Here is a 12,316-nt window from a genome sequence, read left to right on the forward strand (position 1 = left end):
TCGCATTTTGTACTGGGCGGAGCTGTCAAGCAGTTGTTCAGTTGTCAAAAGGTGGTTTCAAAAAATCTCTTTGAAATTTATTTTAGGTACCAAAATAAAGTTCTAAAAATCTGAAAAAAAATCATAGTGGCTCAGAAAAAAGTGCTCTTTTGAATAAAATAAGAAAATTATTACATTTTTCAAAATTTAAAAACCCATTTGCACAGATGTAAACAATTCGGAACAATAGACTCTGTAGAGCCTCCTAAAATTTGGGTGAAGCTGGACAAACGTAAACTTACGTAACTTTTGAAAGTGGCCCAATAATTACAGACTCATCATTTATAAGCGCTTTATACATAGTACAATTGGGTTTTTAAATTTTAAAAAAATATTAAATTTTCAATGTTACACAAAAGAGCACTTTTTTCGAAACCACTATGTTTTTTTTCAGAACTTTATTTTGATACCTAAAATTAATTTCAAAGAGATTTTCACCTTTTGACAGCTGGGCAACTGTTTGACAGCTCCGCCCAGTACAAAATCCGACGAGGGGTGATTCAACAAAGCGTCCCCATACAAACTTCAAATTGAATTTTAAATAGGTTTCCGGGCACCAAAAATCATGAGCCTATTGATGCGGAGTGGAACACCAGTCTCCTACTTTACTGAGTACCAAAGTGCGCAGTTGAGCTTAGGGCCGATTTCTTCACCCTGGCTTAGGCGTTAAGCCAGGTTTAACTATATGGGTAAGCCTGGCTTACGAGTTAAGCCGAGGTGAAGAAATCGGCCCTTAGAGTCCTTCTCTGGAAGTCTGGAGAACCGAGGGGTTACTCAAGTTTTCCCAAGCCTAAAATTAAAAAAAAAAAAGACAAAAAGCCGGAAAACCCACAAAAACTGTGCCGACTTTTTGTGGGATAATTCGACATTTTTGGGTTGTGAAAACTTGTGTCGTCCCTACTGTGAAGAACAGACGGTTTAATGAACCGCTTCTCTTGGATAACAAACGCTCAGGTTTGCTGAAGCAAACAACCGGTCATACCCCAAGTAACAATCTTGATTCTATTTGGTTTTATTTGTTTTTATGATAGTTTTATCGGAACATTGTATATTCTAGTTGATCTTATCGGAGTTTCAGCTGAGCACAACTATTCTTCGTCAATATGTGGTTTTAAAAACACCTCCAAGAATACTTGAGGTTCAGTTCATAAAACCATAAACACAACAAGAACTGTTGAACTTATTTTCAGTTTTATAAAACTCTTGTTGTTGGCGCGAGTTTCTTCGGGATCAATGAAACACATATCGAGAGCAGCGTTTGTTTACGGCAGCTTCAATGCTATATTTAAAATAAGTGATTTCAATACTTTTACAATGTGTTTTAACTAAAAATTACTTACATGATAGTTTCTTAATCTCTAACGAACTCTATCACTCGACGCACAACTTAACACTAAATCTCCTTACAATTCTAATATGTACATTCAATTCAATTAATTCCTATTGGATAGGACAGTTGCCAGATTCACTCAAATACATGAGACTCCGTCGCAACATTCTCCCCCCCGTGACAACTGGTAACTAACTATCTAATCACTTTTAGAATCTGTTTACATTTTGATTACAATGTCCCGCATTAAATGTCCCCAATAACACCTTCCTGTACCACTGTGCAATACAATCGGTGCGGTGATCTTATACAAAGCACCACCCGGGTCGAAAACAACACATCTAGAAACAGCGTTGCGTTCAACACTGACGACGACGACGGGGGCCTTCTTCACTAGTGCACATTCTTGTGCCACATTGACCGTCGATTGTTTCACTTTCATTTCTATCGGATCAGGAGCAACCCGCGCGCTGTGTGCTGATTGATTCTGATTAGAACGGTTGGCCGTCGTCGTCGATACGATGGGGACCGTGTGCGGGATGCCTTTATTGTCATCACATATAGCAGAAAGTCGTTGGGCAATTTGCGATCGCGGAGGGGCAGTATCTGGATGAGATTTCGTGGTGATTGAATTAGAGTCATTGGAGCAAGCAAACTGTAACCGGCGTTTGTCGTCACACGAATCGGACCTTGTTGTCGATTGTTCTCGGACACCTTTCCCGCTGTGTTTGCGTATTAGTGCCTCTTTTTTCGCACTGAACTCCAAATCAATTTTCTCCATAGCGTAGGAGAACTTTTCGTCAATCTGCGCTAGCTGGCGCTCGAAATCCAGCTTCATACGTTTCTCCTCATCTTCGCACTGTTTGCGCCAAAGCGCTTTCCGTTCTTTGAACTCCTCGAGCTGCTGCTTGAGGGTGTCCAGTCGGGTAGCCATACCGACCTCTTCGTGTTGATGAGTTATCATCATTGAAGTTTGTTGGCGCGAGTTTCTTCGGGATCAATGAAACACATATCGAGAGCAGCGTTTGTTTACGGCAGCTTCAATGCTATATTTAAAATAAGTGATTTCAATACTTTTACAATGTGTTTTAACTAAAAATTACTTACATGATAGTTTCTTAATCTCTAACGAACTCTATCACTCGACGCACAACTTAACACTAAATCTCCTTACAATTCTAATATGTACATTCAATTCAATTAATTCCTATTGGATAGGACAGTTGCCAGATTCACTCAAATACATGAGACTCCGTCGCAACACTTGTAGTCAACTTCAATCATCCGTTCTTGATCAAGAGCAACTGTTCTCGCATAAGAACAGTTTGGTACATGAAAAATACAATAAAAAACTCAAGCATCAGATTTTGATTCTCATCGTTCCATTATTGCTGCCAATCAAGAACACCTACCCGAAAACCCAACCGCGACGCGGTGCCGTGCAGTGCCACGTTCCTCCGGTTGCAGCATCCGAAATGAGGTGGGTTTGGTCATCCAGGACGTCGATTCCTGTGCAATTCGGGTTCCAATCATCGATCTTTAAAATAAACAACTACTTACCTGTTGGAAAGGCTGACCGGAGGAATGGGGCACTGTACCGCATCAAGGCCGGTTATCGAAAAAGGTCTGCCTGGTTGGCAACGGTACCGAGCTGATGATAAAATTAATCGAACGAGATTAACAAAATCCACCGCGGTGCGATAATTTATTGTTTGTTTACAATTTGGCGTACATGATTTATTACGTTCTCGGCGGAGTTTGTATAAACCTACATTAAGAACGTTATAAACCTGAGTACTCTTGAAAAATACTTCTCACCCTTGCTTAAGATGAAATAAATTTAAGAAGTTCTTGATGGAGGCCAACCAGGCTGCATTGAGAACATTATAAATCCTAGTATTCTTGAGTTATGCTTTTAGCTCTGGCATGAGTTGAAAGACGCTTAAGACGATCTTATGGTGATGTTGATTAAAACCATTGATAATGGACCGACCACCGGCCTAGATTTCAATGGAAGCCATGTTGAGAAAACTCATGAACAATGTTCTCATGACCAGGAATAATATGTTTAAATATTTTATTAGTGCATTATAATGGAAGCGCGTTGCAATTTTTGGAAGTATCTTGCAACATATATACGAAGAATTTTGCTTGGCATTTGGCATCCCTGTTACACCACGAAAATATTTCCAATTTGTGTAATAAATTAATCCCAATTACAATAATGTATCATTTTCATTGTGTTTTTTTTTTCAATTTATTTCATCAAACATTTCTGTCGACATAAAAGCTGCATCAGCAACAACACTGACAAATTTATTATCGTTTTATCGTGCACTTGAAGAATTCTACAAGGAGAGAGTAATTCGCCTTGAGGACAACTTGGGAAGTACAACAAGTTTTAAGAGAAATTTAAAAACAACTCTTCAAGAGCATCTTAGGATGGGCCTCTTTGGTCTTATGGCGGGTTTATGGTTGAGTTGATGTTGTTTTGCAGAGCAATTTGGTTTATGCATGGTTTTAAAGCACAAGTGTTAAAGAATACTTCAAAAGCATTATAAAATTAATTTTGCCGTAGGAATTGGAGTTGCTGGGTAGAGGCTACTGGTCTCAAGAAGATCTCAGTTACGCAATTGGGTTTTTTAATTGGCTTTTTAAGCGATGTTGAGATAATTTTATATTCTGAATCTGCATGCCAAACTCAGCCGAAATCCAAATTTTCATGAATTTTTGAGCCCGGGAACCTATTTAAAAATCAGCTTGAAGTTTGTATAGGAGCGATTTGTCGAATCACCCCTCGTCGGATTTTGTACTGGGCAGAGCTGTCAAGCAGTTGCCCAGCTGTCAAAAGATGATTTGAATAAATCTTTTTGAAATTGATTTAACCCTTTGGAGCCGGAGGGGTCATATATGACCCCGGCGATGAAACCGAGCATAACAAACGTGTTCGACACCAGCGAGGTTGCGTCGACAGCGGCGAAACAAATCGGCTCCAAAAGGTTAAGGTATCAAAACAAAGTTCTAAAAATCTGAAAAAAATCATAGTGGCTTAGAAAAAGACGCTCTTTCGTTTAAAAATATAAAATCATTGAATTTTTCTTAATTTAAAAACCCAATCAAGAAAAATTCAATGATTTTTTATTTTTAAACGAAAGAGCATCTTTTTCTGGGCCGCTATGATTTTTTCAGATTTTTAGAACTTTATTTTGGTATCTAAAATCAATTTCAAAGAGATTTTTTAAATCACCTTTTGACAGCTGGGCAACTGCTTGACAGCTCCGCTCAGTACAAAATGCGACGAGGGGTGATTCGACAAATCGCTCCCATACAAATTTCAAATTGATTTTTAAATAGGTTCCCGGGCACCAAAATTAATGAAAATTTGGATTTCGGCTCAGTTTGGCATGCAGATTCAGAATATGGAATTATCTCAACACCACTAAAGAAGCCTTTACCGTTCCTATTTTTTACAATTACACTGCAAATGTCTCGAAACGCTCGGTATTTTACTCTGTATTCGGTACAACAAAGTATCAATATATTCTGTAATTTTAACAAATAATGTTTCACAAATGCACTGCTATTTTCTGCATGCACCAGTTTTTTTTTGGAACTCAAAACCAAAAATCGGAATTCGACAATAATCTTTCATTGTCAAGTTATAAATGCAACTATTGTATATTTGGCATGCTTCCTGACACTTATTTTTAACGTAATACGCGTTGTTCGAAATATTTTCACGTTTTAGTACACTTTTCCCCATGTTTTGATAATACTAAACAATAATACAATACTTCGTAATTTTTATTTTTGTACGTTCACAACAAGCTAGCAGAAACAGGAATATCAAGTATAATTGAGATTTTTGGTAGAATGTGCTGCAATTAGCTATCGCGCCGTTCACAGTTGATCAGCAGAAGTAAAATACATTTTCTAAGCGTTTGATTCTTTGTTTGATACATACTTGTACACGAGTCAGTTGACCCTCTCAGTTTTTATGCTTAGAAAAATATCGATATAAAATAAAATCTAACCTAGAATTACTTGAAGAGAACCATGCTCTTACAGTATACATTGTTTGCTTTGTGGACATTGTATAATTTATGATTGTATTTATATTGTTTATTTTTATGCTTATATTACTTAACGTTTGCTACAGCAGTTATAATATTTTTATAAATGCCAATACCTTTCAGAAATATGTCAGCGTGCAAATACTCATCATGATCATGCATTAAAACAGGAGTTTTATTCATTGGTGAAAATCCGATAGCCGGAATCCCCAACTCTCGTATGTATCGAATGTCTGTTGCTCCTGGCAATATCTGTGGCTTAACCTTCAAATCCATGTGTTGCAGGGCTTGCTTGAAAACAACCCAATATTTGTTGGATTCATCCAGTTTTGTAGATTCGACAAAAGGATAAACACCGTAGTCTATTTTAATGCCTCCTCCTGATTCTTCGCACCACGCGTCCACAAGTCGTTCGAATTCTTCTATTGTTATGTTGTGTGCTATCCGAACATCAAAACACAGCTTGAATTCTGGAGGAATCACATTGCTTTGTACTCCACCCTGTAATTAGAAAAAAAATTATTATAATTCAAATTTCGTTCGAAGTTAAGCTCGATATTTTTTTCAACGCTTAACTTAGTAAATGTGTTTGGACGATATGTAAAAAGTATATATAGGGCATGAACATTAGTGTGGGACACGCTTGTATGAAAAAAATAAATCCTCGCTACAGTCGATTTTTTAGATCCCATTTAGGCCCCATATGAACTGTACAAAATTTCAGCGCAATCGGTGAAACTATAATTTAGCGCAAGCGGTTCAAAGTTTGCATAGGATTTACTATGGGAAAAGTTACACTTTCAAACAAAAAATCTCAGAGGTCGCCCTTTGTCTCCTTAATTCAAATCGATCAATGCTTCTTGTAGAAATAACATTTACGAAACTTTCCTTCGAAGACCCCAAATCGATTGGATGCTTGTGGAAAAAGTTATTGATTTATTACCGATTATAGTGATCCAACGAAAGGCTTTTTGTTTTGTTTTATCAGCAGCACTGCTGCTGCCGTTGTCGCATGGGGTGGCGGGAGGCATCACCACCCCCAGAAACAGCAGCAGCCAAGGCAGCAGCTACAGTGCTGCTAATAAAACAAAACAAAAAGCCGTTAATTGGATCACTAATCGGTAATAAATCAATAACTTTTTCCACAAGCATCCAATCGTTTTGCGATCTTCGAAGGAAAGTTCCATAAATGATTTTTCTTCAAGAAGCATTGATTGATTTGAATTAAGGGGACAAGGGGCGACCTCTGGGATTTTTTATCTGAAAGTGTAACAATTCCCATAGTAAATCCTATGCAAACTCTGAACCGCTTGCGCTAAATTATAGTTTCACCGATTGCGCTGAAATTTTGTACAGTTCATATTGGGCCTAAATGGGATCTAAAAAGTCGACTGGAGCAAGAATTTGATGTTTGTCCCATACTAATGAACATAGTGCACGTGCAAGAAAAATCCGTGCAAATTAAGAATCGGGTGTATTCTATTTTCCTATTCTTTGTTTAGTGCATAAGACATGGATATACTTTCTTGACATACAGTTGGCTTGTTTTCTTCACATACATTGGCTCATGCAGTATGGAATTCGGGTTTGCAAGTCGATGCATAAATAACTATTACAAAACCTTACCACCATAGATAGAATACAGAACTTACTTAGTTTTTAGGACAATTACTTACCGACATCATGGTTAGATTAACAGTAGTTACATCACCGACAGTCAATTCATTGTTGGCCTCTAATCTTTGTTCTTCACTTTGTCGGAAATCCATCATTTTATCAATTAGTTTGCGTGCTTTTTCACCCGCTGTTCCCGGTAAGAGTAGAGATCCATGTCCAGGCGTACCAGATATGGTGAAATGAACAGCTAAAACGTAAAAAATAGGTTTAGCATACAAACACGTGAATTCTTTGCAACATCTTACGTTTTAGAGTGCGTTCACCATAAAATAGACGGAACGTATCTGTTTCCGAAGCGTAACCTTCATCAATGGCGAAGCCACAATTCAGTTCCCTAAAATAATTTGACTGCACGAAATCCTTCATTCCCAGCACACCACCGATTTCCTCATCTGGTACAAAAATTACATGAAGAGTGCGTTTCAATTTGCGCCCTTCATGTTTCAGTGCACGAATCACACCCAGAAACTGTATTCCTACGCATTTCATGTCTTGTGATCCTCGCCCGTAGATACGACCTTGCTCGTCCATATGCGCAGAAAAAGGTGGATAAGTCCATTTCTCCGGATATACTGGCACAACATCCATGTGTGAATTCAAAAGAATCGATTTCTTCTCTGTCTCTGTACCCAACCAAGTGATGATGACAATTGGCTTTCCCTGGTTAATCTCAACGACCTTCGAAGGCAGTTCCAATACATCAGCTTGATTCCTTAAAAACTCAACACATTCGTCTGAAACGCATTATTTTTATAAGCATGTTCAATGAGAATATCAAAAGATAGCCACTCACTATAATTTACATTCGGATGCACTGACGGAATTTTGAGATAATCTCGAAATATTTGAATATCTTTATTATTTTCCCACTCTGTAAATTTTGTTTTCTGATTGCACTCCATTGTTGCTCTTGAAAAGTAGACAACCACAGATCGCTTCTGAAACGAAACTGGCAAGTTAGTCCGTTGGTCATGGCTATATAAAATCTCACTGGTCGTTAACAGTTAACGTGCATGAATTTTGCTTCCAAATTGAACTATACTGTGAAATATCTTCTGTTGAACTAATCATCTACTCATCTTTACAACGTATACGGCATGTACAGAACACACAACCACAATGTTGTTTAGTTAGTTGACACCGCTTCAGGAGATAAGAAGATGAGATGAATTGGAAATGTTTGCTTGCACACAGTGAGATGTTGCAGGTATATCGAATAAAATATTTAAATGAAGTGGAAATGTGAAAAAGATCATTATACTTTAAGGCAAAAACTATGGATTTTAAACATTTGATGGAAAATGGTCGAATATTAGAATTCGAACAACCTGTGTTCAAAAGAAGGAAAACATGACCTAATTATTGTGGACATTTCTGTTTTGTATGTTTCTTGGGAACGGAGCAGTTCCATTTCTTCACACTCCGCTTCTTCCAGGCGGTGTTTTTTCTCCCGAAAGAGGTGGGTCTGCTGCAGTGGTGCAATTTTTCGACAGGCCTTTATGATAGCGATATTTTGCTTTTTTCATTTTCTCCGTTTTGGTTTTCCTGTCAATGTTGCTTTCCGATCAGAAACACGGGAGCGAAATGAAATAGGTACTCACACTCGCACGCAGCGTACTGAAAGCGAGAGCTGACAGGGCTAAATTTCCATTCATTTTTTTTAGTTGAGTGTTTTCTCCCGTGGTAGCGTATAGGGCACTCACTCTCACAAGCCACCACTTGAGACGAATGGCCTTTCAGCATGAGTAGTGTGTGGATGATTGGGAATTGATCTTGTTGGGTCGCTCACGAATGGAACTCTCGGACTCTGTCAGTTCTCACATCGAGGAACTGAAAACGACCGCCGCAGTCATTCATTTTCGGCTGAAAAACAGGCATTGAGACTGATATTTTGCAGGACTGGTCTGCTGTTTCCGCTTCTGTTTATAACGTTCCACGTTCTGTCGAGTCCCTTGCTACAGTATTACCGCCCTCGCTGCGTTCTTCTCCAAAACTGTTCTGCACTATTCGTCGAACCATTCGTTCCGTCGATTCCGTTCCACGTACCCGATGGTGCTCTCGGCTGCGTCGTTGATGGCTGCTTTCACTGTACTCCAGCAGTCCTCTAGAGAGGCCTCATCGAGCTCGCCCTCGTCTGGCAACGCGGCTTCGAGATTCTGCGCGTATGCTGAGGCGACATCCGGTTGCTTCAGTCGCTCTAGGTTGTACCGTGGCGGTTGCCGGTACCGTACATTGTTGATGACGGAGAGTTTTGGGCGCAGTTTGACCATCACCAGATAGTGGTCGGAGTCGATGTTGGCGCCACGATAGGTCCTGACGTCGATAATATCGGAGAAGTGCCGTCCGTCGATCAGAACGTGGTCGATTTGAGATTCCGTCTGCTGTGGTGATCTCCAGGTGTAACGATAAGGGAGGCTGTGTTGGAAAAAGGTGCTACGTATGGCCATATTTTTGGAGGCGGCGAAATCAATGAGTCGTAGGCCGTTTTCGTTCGTCTGCTGGTGGGCGCTGAACTTACCAATCGTCGGTCTGAATTCCTCCTCCTGGCCTACCTGAGCGTTCAAATCTCCTATGATGATCTTGACGTCGTGGCTTGGGCAGCGATCGTACTCGCGTTCGAGCTGCGCGTAAAATGCGTCCTTGTCATCATCAGTACTTCCGGAGTGTGGGCTGTGTACGTTTATTATGATGAAGTTGAAGAATCGGCCCTTGATCCTCAACCTGCACATTCTTTCGTCGATCGGCCACCAACCGATCACGCGCCTCTGCATATCACCCATCACGATGAAAGCTGTTCCCAGCTCGCGTGTGTTGCCGCAGCTCTAGTAGATGGTATGATTACCTCTAAACGTTCGCACCATGGATCCTGTCCAACACACCTCCTGCAGCGCTACGATGCCGAACCCGCGGTCCTTCAGTAGGTCGGCGAGTATGCGGGTGCTCCCAATGAAGTTGAGTGATCGGCAGTTCCACGTACCGAGTTTCCAATCGCAAGTCCTTTCTGTTCGCTGGGGTCGTTGCCGTTGGTCTCGGTTCGTATTATTCTGTTGCTGATTTTCCGTTACAATGGTTTTTTACGGCTGGCTCGTAGGGCCTGACACCAACCCCCTACGTTCCGGAGGACCATAGTGCACAGTTGAGCTTAGAGTACTTCCCTGGCACTCGGACGTAGATCAGCCGCCCCTAACATGGGGATCAGACGCTGTTGTGAGCCGCTCCTCCTGGAGAACAGACGCTCAGGTTTGCCGAAGCCAACCCCCCCTTCCCTGTCAGCCTACGACCAAAGTTCCCACCGGGGTTGGTTACCCGATCTTCCCTAAGGTTGCTCATAGTTTCCGGCTGGTACCGCGTGGAGGTAGGGATAGGAGTTGCTGGGCAGAGGCTAGTGGATCACAATGGGATCTGAATTGCGCAGCATACCCAGCCTTTACCGTGGCATGGCATAGTATAGTGTTTATGCTATGAAGACTATGCTGTGTTATGTCATGCTGTGCAGTGAGGCGACATTTGACCGTAAACAACCAATTGATCCGTAACCGTGTGTGATTCATAACTGTGTATCCACGGTATTATGCGTAATACAATCTCAAAAAGGGATTATATAAAAGTCAGTGCACAAATATGTTTGTTTACGACTATAATATGATTGATGTACCTAACTTTATTTTTTTCTCCGTGCCGATTTTATTTACAAAAATCAGATTGGCTCTTTTCAAATGTTATCACATACTTCATGGACTTATCCACCGATGAACCGAATTCATCGAGGATCGAGAATTTTGACACTAGAGCGGGGTCTTTCCAATTAGAATTGAACGATTCTGATTGGGAATGGCCCCGCTCTAGTGTCGAAATTCTCGGACCGCGATGAATTCGGTTCATCGGTGGATAAGTCCATTGCTATTGTTTCCTAGTCTAATTGGAAATTATTTTGTTTTTTTTTTCAGGCCAAAAAGAACTCGCTATCGAGCTATACCGAAAAGGCATCCTAGAATTAGAACGTGGTATAGCGGTGGAATGCTGGGGTGGCCGTGGAGAAGTATGGGAACGTGCTCAACGGTTACATGATAAGATGCAAACTAATCTCTCCATGGCGCGCGATAGATTGCATTTCCTTGGTAAGTTGACACTTAATTTTCTCCCCGATATCGAATATTTTACTAGAATAAATACTGTAATATAATACTATGTACTGTGTCTGTAAAATCCGGGAAAAATTTAAGGAACTTACGTATTTTCGGCAATTTTTTGAAACCTGTTGAAGTCTGAGTTTGCCTCAAACCCTTCCCAACTAAGCTGAGTTATATGCCCAAATTTCAGGCAATTTGGCCGATAAATCACCCCCCCCCCCACGACGGAGAGAACAAACCTGCAATACCCTATATAAAAGTTGGATAGAATGTTTACAACGTTAGTAAATACTTTTCTGTTTATATTTAAAGCTTATTCAAACCCGCAAAAAACTCTAAAAAATATGCATTTATTAAAAAAAAATAGATTTTTTTTTATCGGGAAATTAGTTTATCGTTCAATAATCGTGGGGTTGTATGAAGACTTTTTGCAATTGCATGTCAACATCCGAATTGAGTCGTCTTTGTTTTGTTCTTTTAGTTTTCACCCAAGGAAAAATCGAAAAAACATTGAAAAATTGAGATTTTTGAAAACCGAAATTTTATACATTTTGAACAAGCTCTTGGACTTTCGACGTCAACAAACGCAGAAGGCAATACAAAGTTTGTCGGGGACAACTAGTTTATCATAATCATTCGATAACTGAATGTAACGGTGACATAATCGTTCAACTTTTCAGCGTAAATTGTTATTTAGATCTTCAGATAAGTGTTCTTGAACATCCGAGGTATGGCTTCATTTCACCTTAAAATAAATAAAAGTTTTTGGTACTAGGGATCCCGGACAAAAGAAAATAACAAAAGAAGAACTCATTTTGTCATTAAAATCGAATACCTGAATGGCAAAATTTGCTATTGACTGTCAAACGATAAACTGCAACGATCGACGCGCCACATCTTTCGAACAGTGGAGGGTGTAGGTACGTGTTGTTTACGGTGAAGCAATGCCGCGAAAAAGATACCTTTGCTCTCCAACATTCGAAAAATGGTGGCGCGTTGAACGTTCTACGCTAGCAATTTTGCGGTGGGGTGATGACGTTTGGTGGCGAATTGATTCATTGGGAATA

The 12,316-nt window shown here is 40.1% G+C and overlaps 2 protein-coding genes across 3 annotated transcripts in view; one reads left to right on the forward strand and one right to left on the reverse strand.

Annotated features, from left to right (window-relative positions):
* Positions 1 to 3,598: 3,598 nt before the first annotated feature.
* On the reverse strand, positions 3,599 to 8,132 carry LOC109423208 (aminoacylase-1-like). The gene is made up of 4 exons (XM_019698142.3): positions 7,913 to 8,132; positions 7,365 to 7,853; positions 7,119 to 7,306; positions 3,599 to 5,943 (listed from the first exon to the last, which is right to left on the reverse strand). The coding sequence occupies exons 1-4, from the start codon at positions 8,019 to 8,021 to the stop codon at positions 5,509 to 5,511; spliced, it is 1,221 nt and encodes a 406-aa protein (XP_019553687.3). The 5' UTR covers positions 8,022 to 8,132; the 3' UTR covers positions 3,599 to 5,508.
* Positions 8,133 to 11,047: 2,915 nt separating this feature from the next.
* LOC109397277 (spastin-like) overlaps positions 11,048 to 12,316 on the forward strand; it is a 39,003-nt gene continuing 37,734 nt past the window's right edge. For both annotated transcript variants that reach the window (XM_062846048.1, XM_062846049.1), the window contains exon 1: positions 11,048 to 11,237. In XM_062846048.1, the coding sequence (XP_062702032.1) occupies positions 11,192 to 11,237 (46 nt within the window). In that variant the 5' untranslated portion in view covers positions 11,048 to 11,191. The remainder of the gene's footprint in view (positions 11,238 to 12,316) is intronic.

Source organism: Aedes albopictus, chromosome 1 (assembly GCF_035046485.1).
Source record: "Aedes albopictus strain Foshan chromosome 1, AalbF5, whole genome shotgun sequence".
Classification (NCBI taxonomy): Eukaryota; Metazoa; Arthropoda; class Insecta; order Diptera; family Culicidae; genus Aedes; species Aedes albopictus.

Bases quoted from the DNA above. Each gene is read 5' to 3' on its own strand.
- LOC109423208 (XM_019698142.3), bottom strand. From the start codon at position 8,021: ATGGAGTGCAATCAGAAAACAAAATTTACAGAGTGGGAAAATAATAAA. The intron at 7,854-7,912 runs GTGAGTGGCTAT...AATGCGTTTCAG, and splicing joins GCATCCGAATGTAAATTATA to ACGAATGTGTTGAGTTTTTA. The intron at 7,307-7,364 runs GTAAGATGTTGC...TTTACGTTTTAG, and splicing joins TGGTGAACGCACTCTAAAAC to CTGTTCATTTCACCATATCT.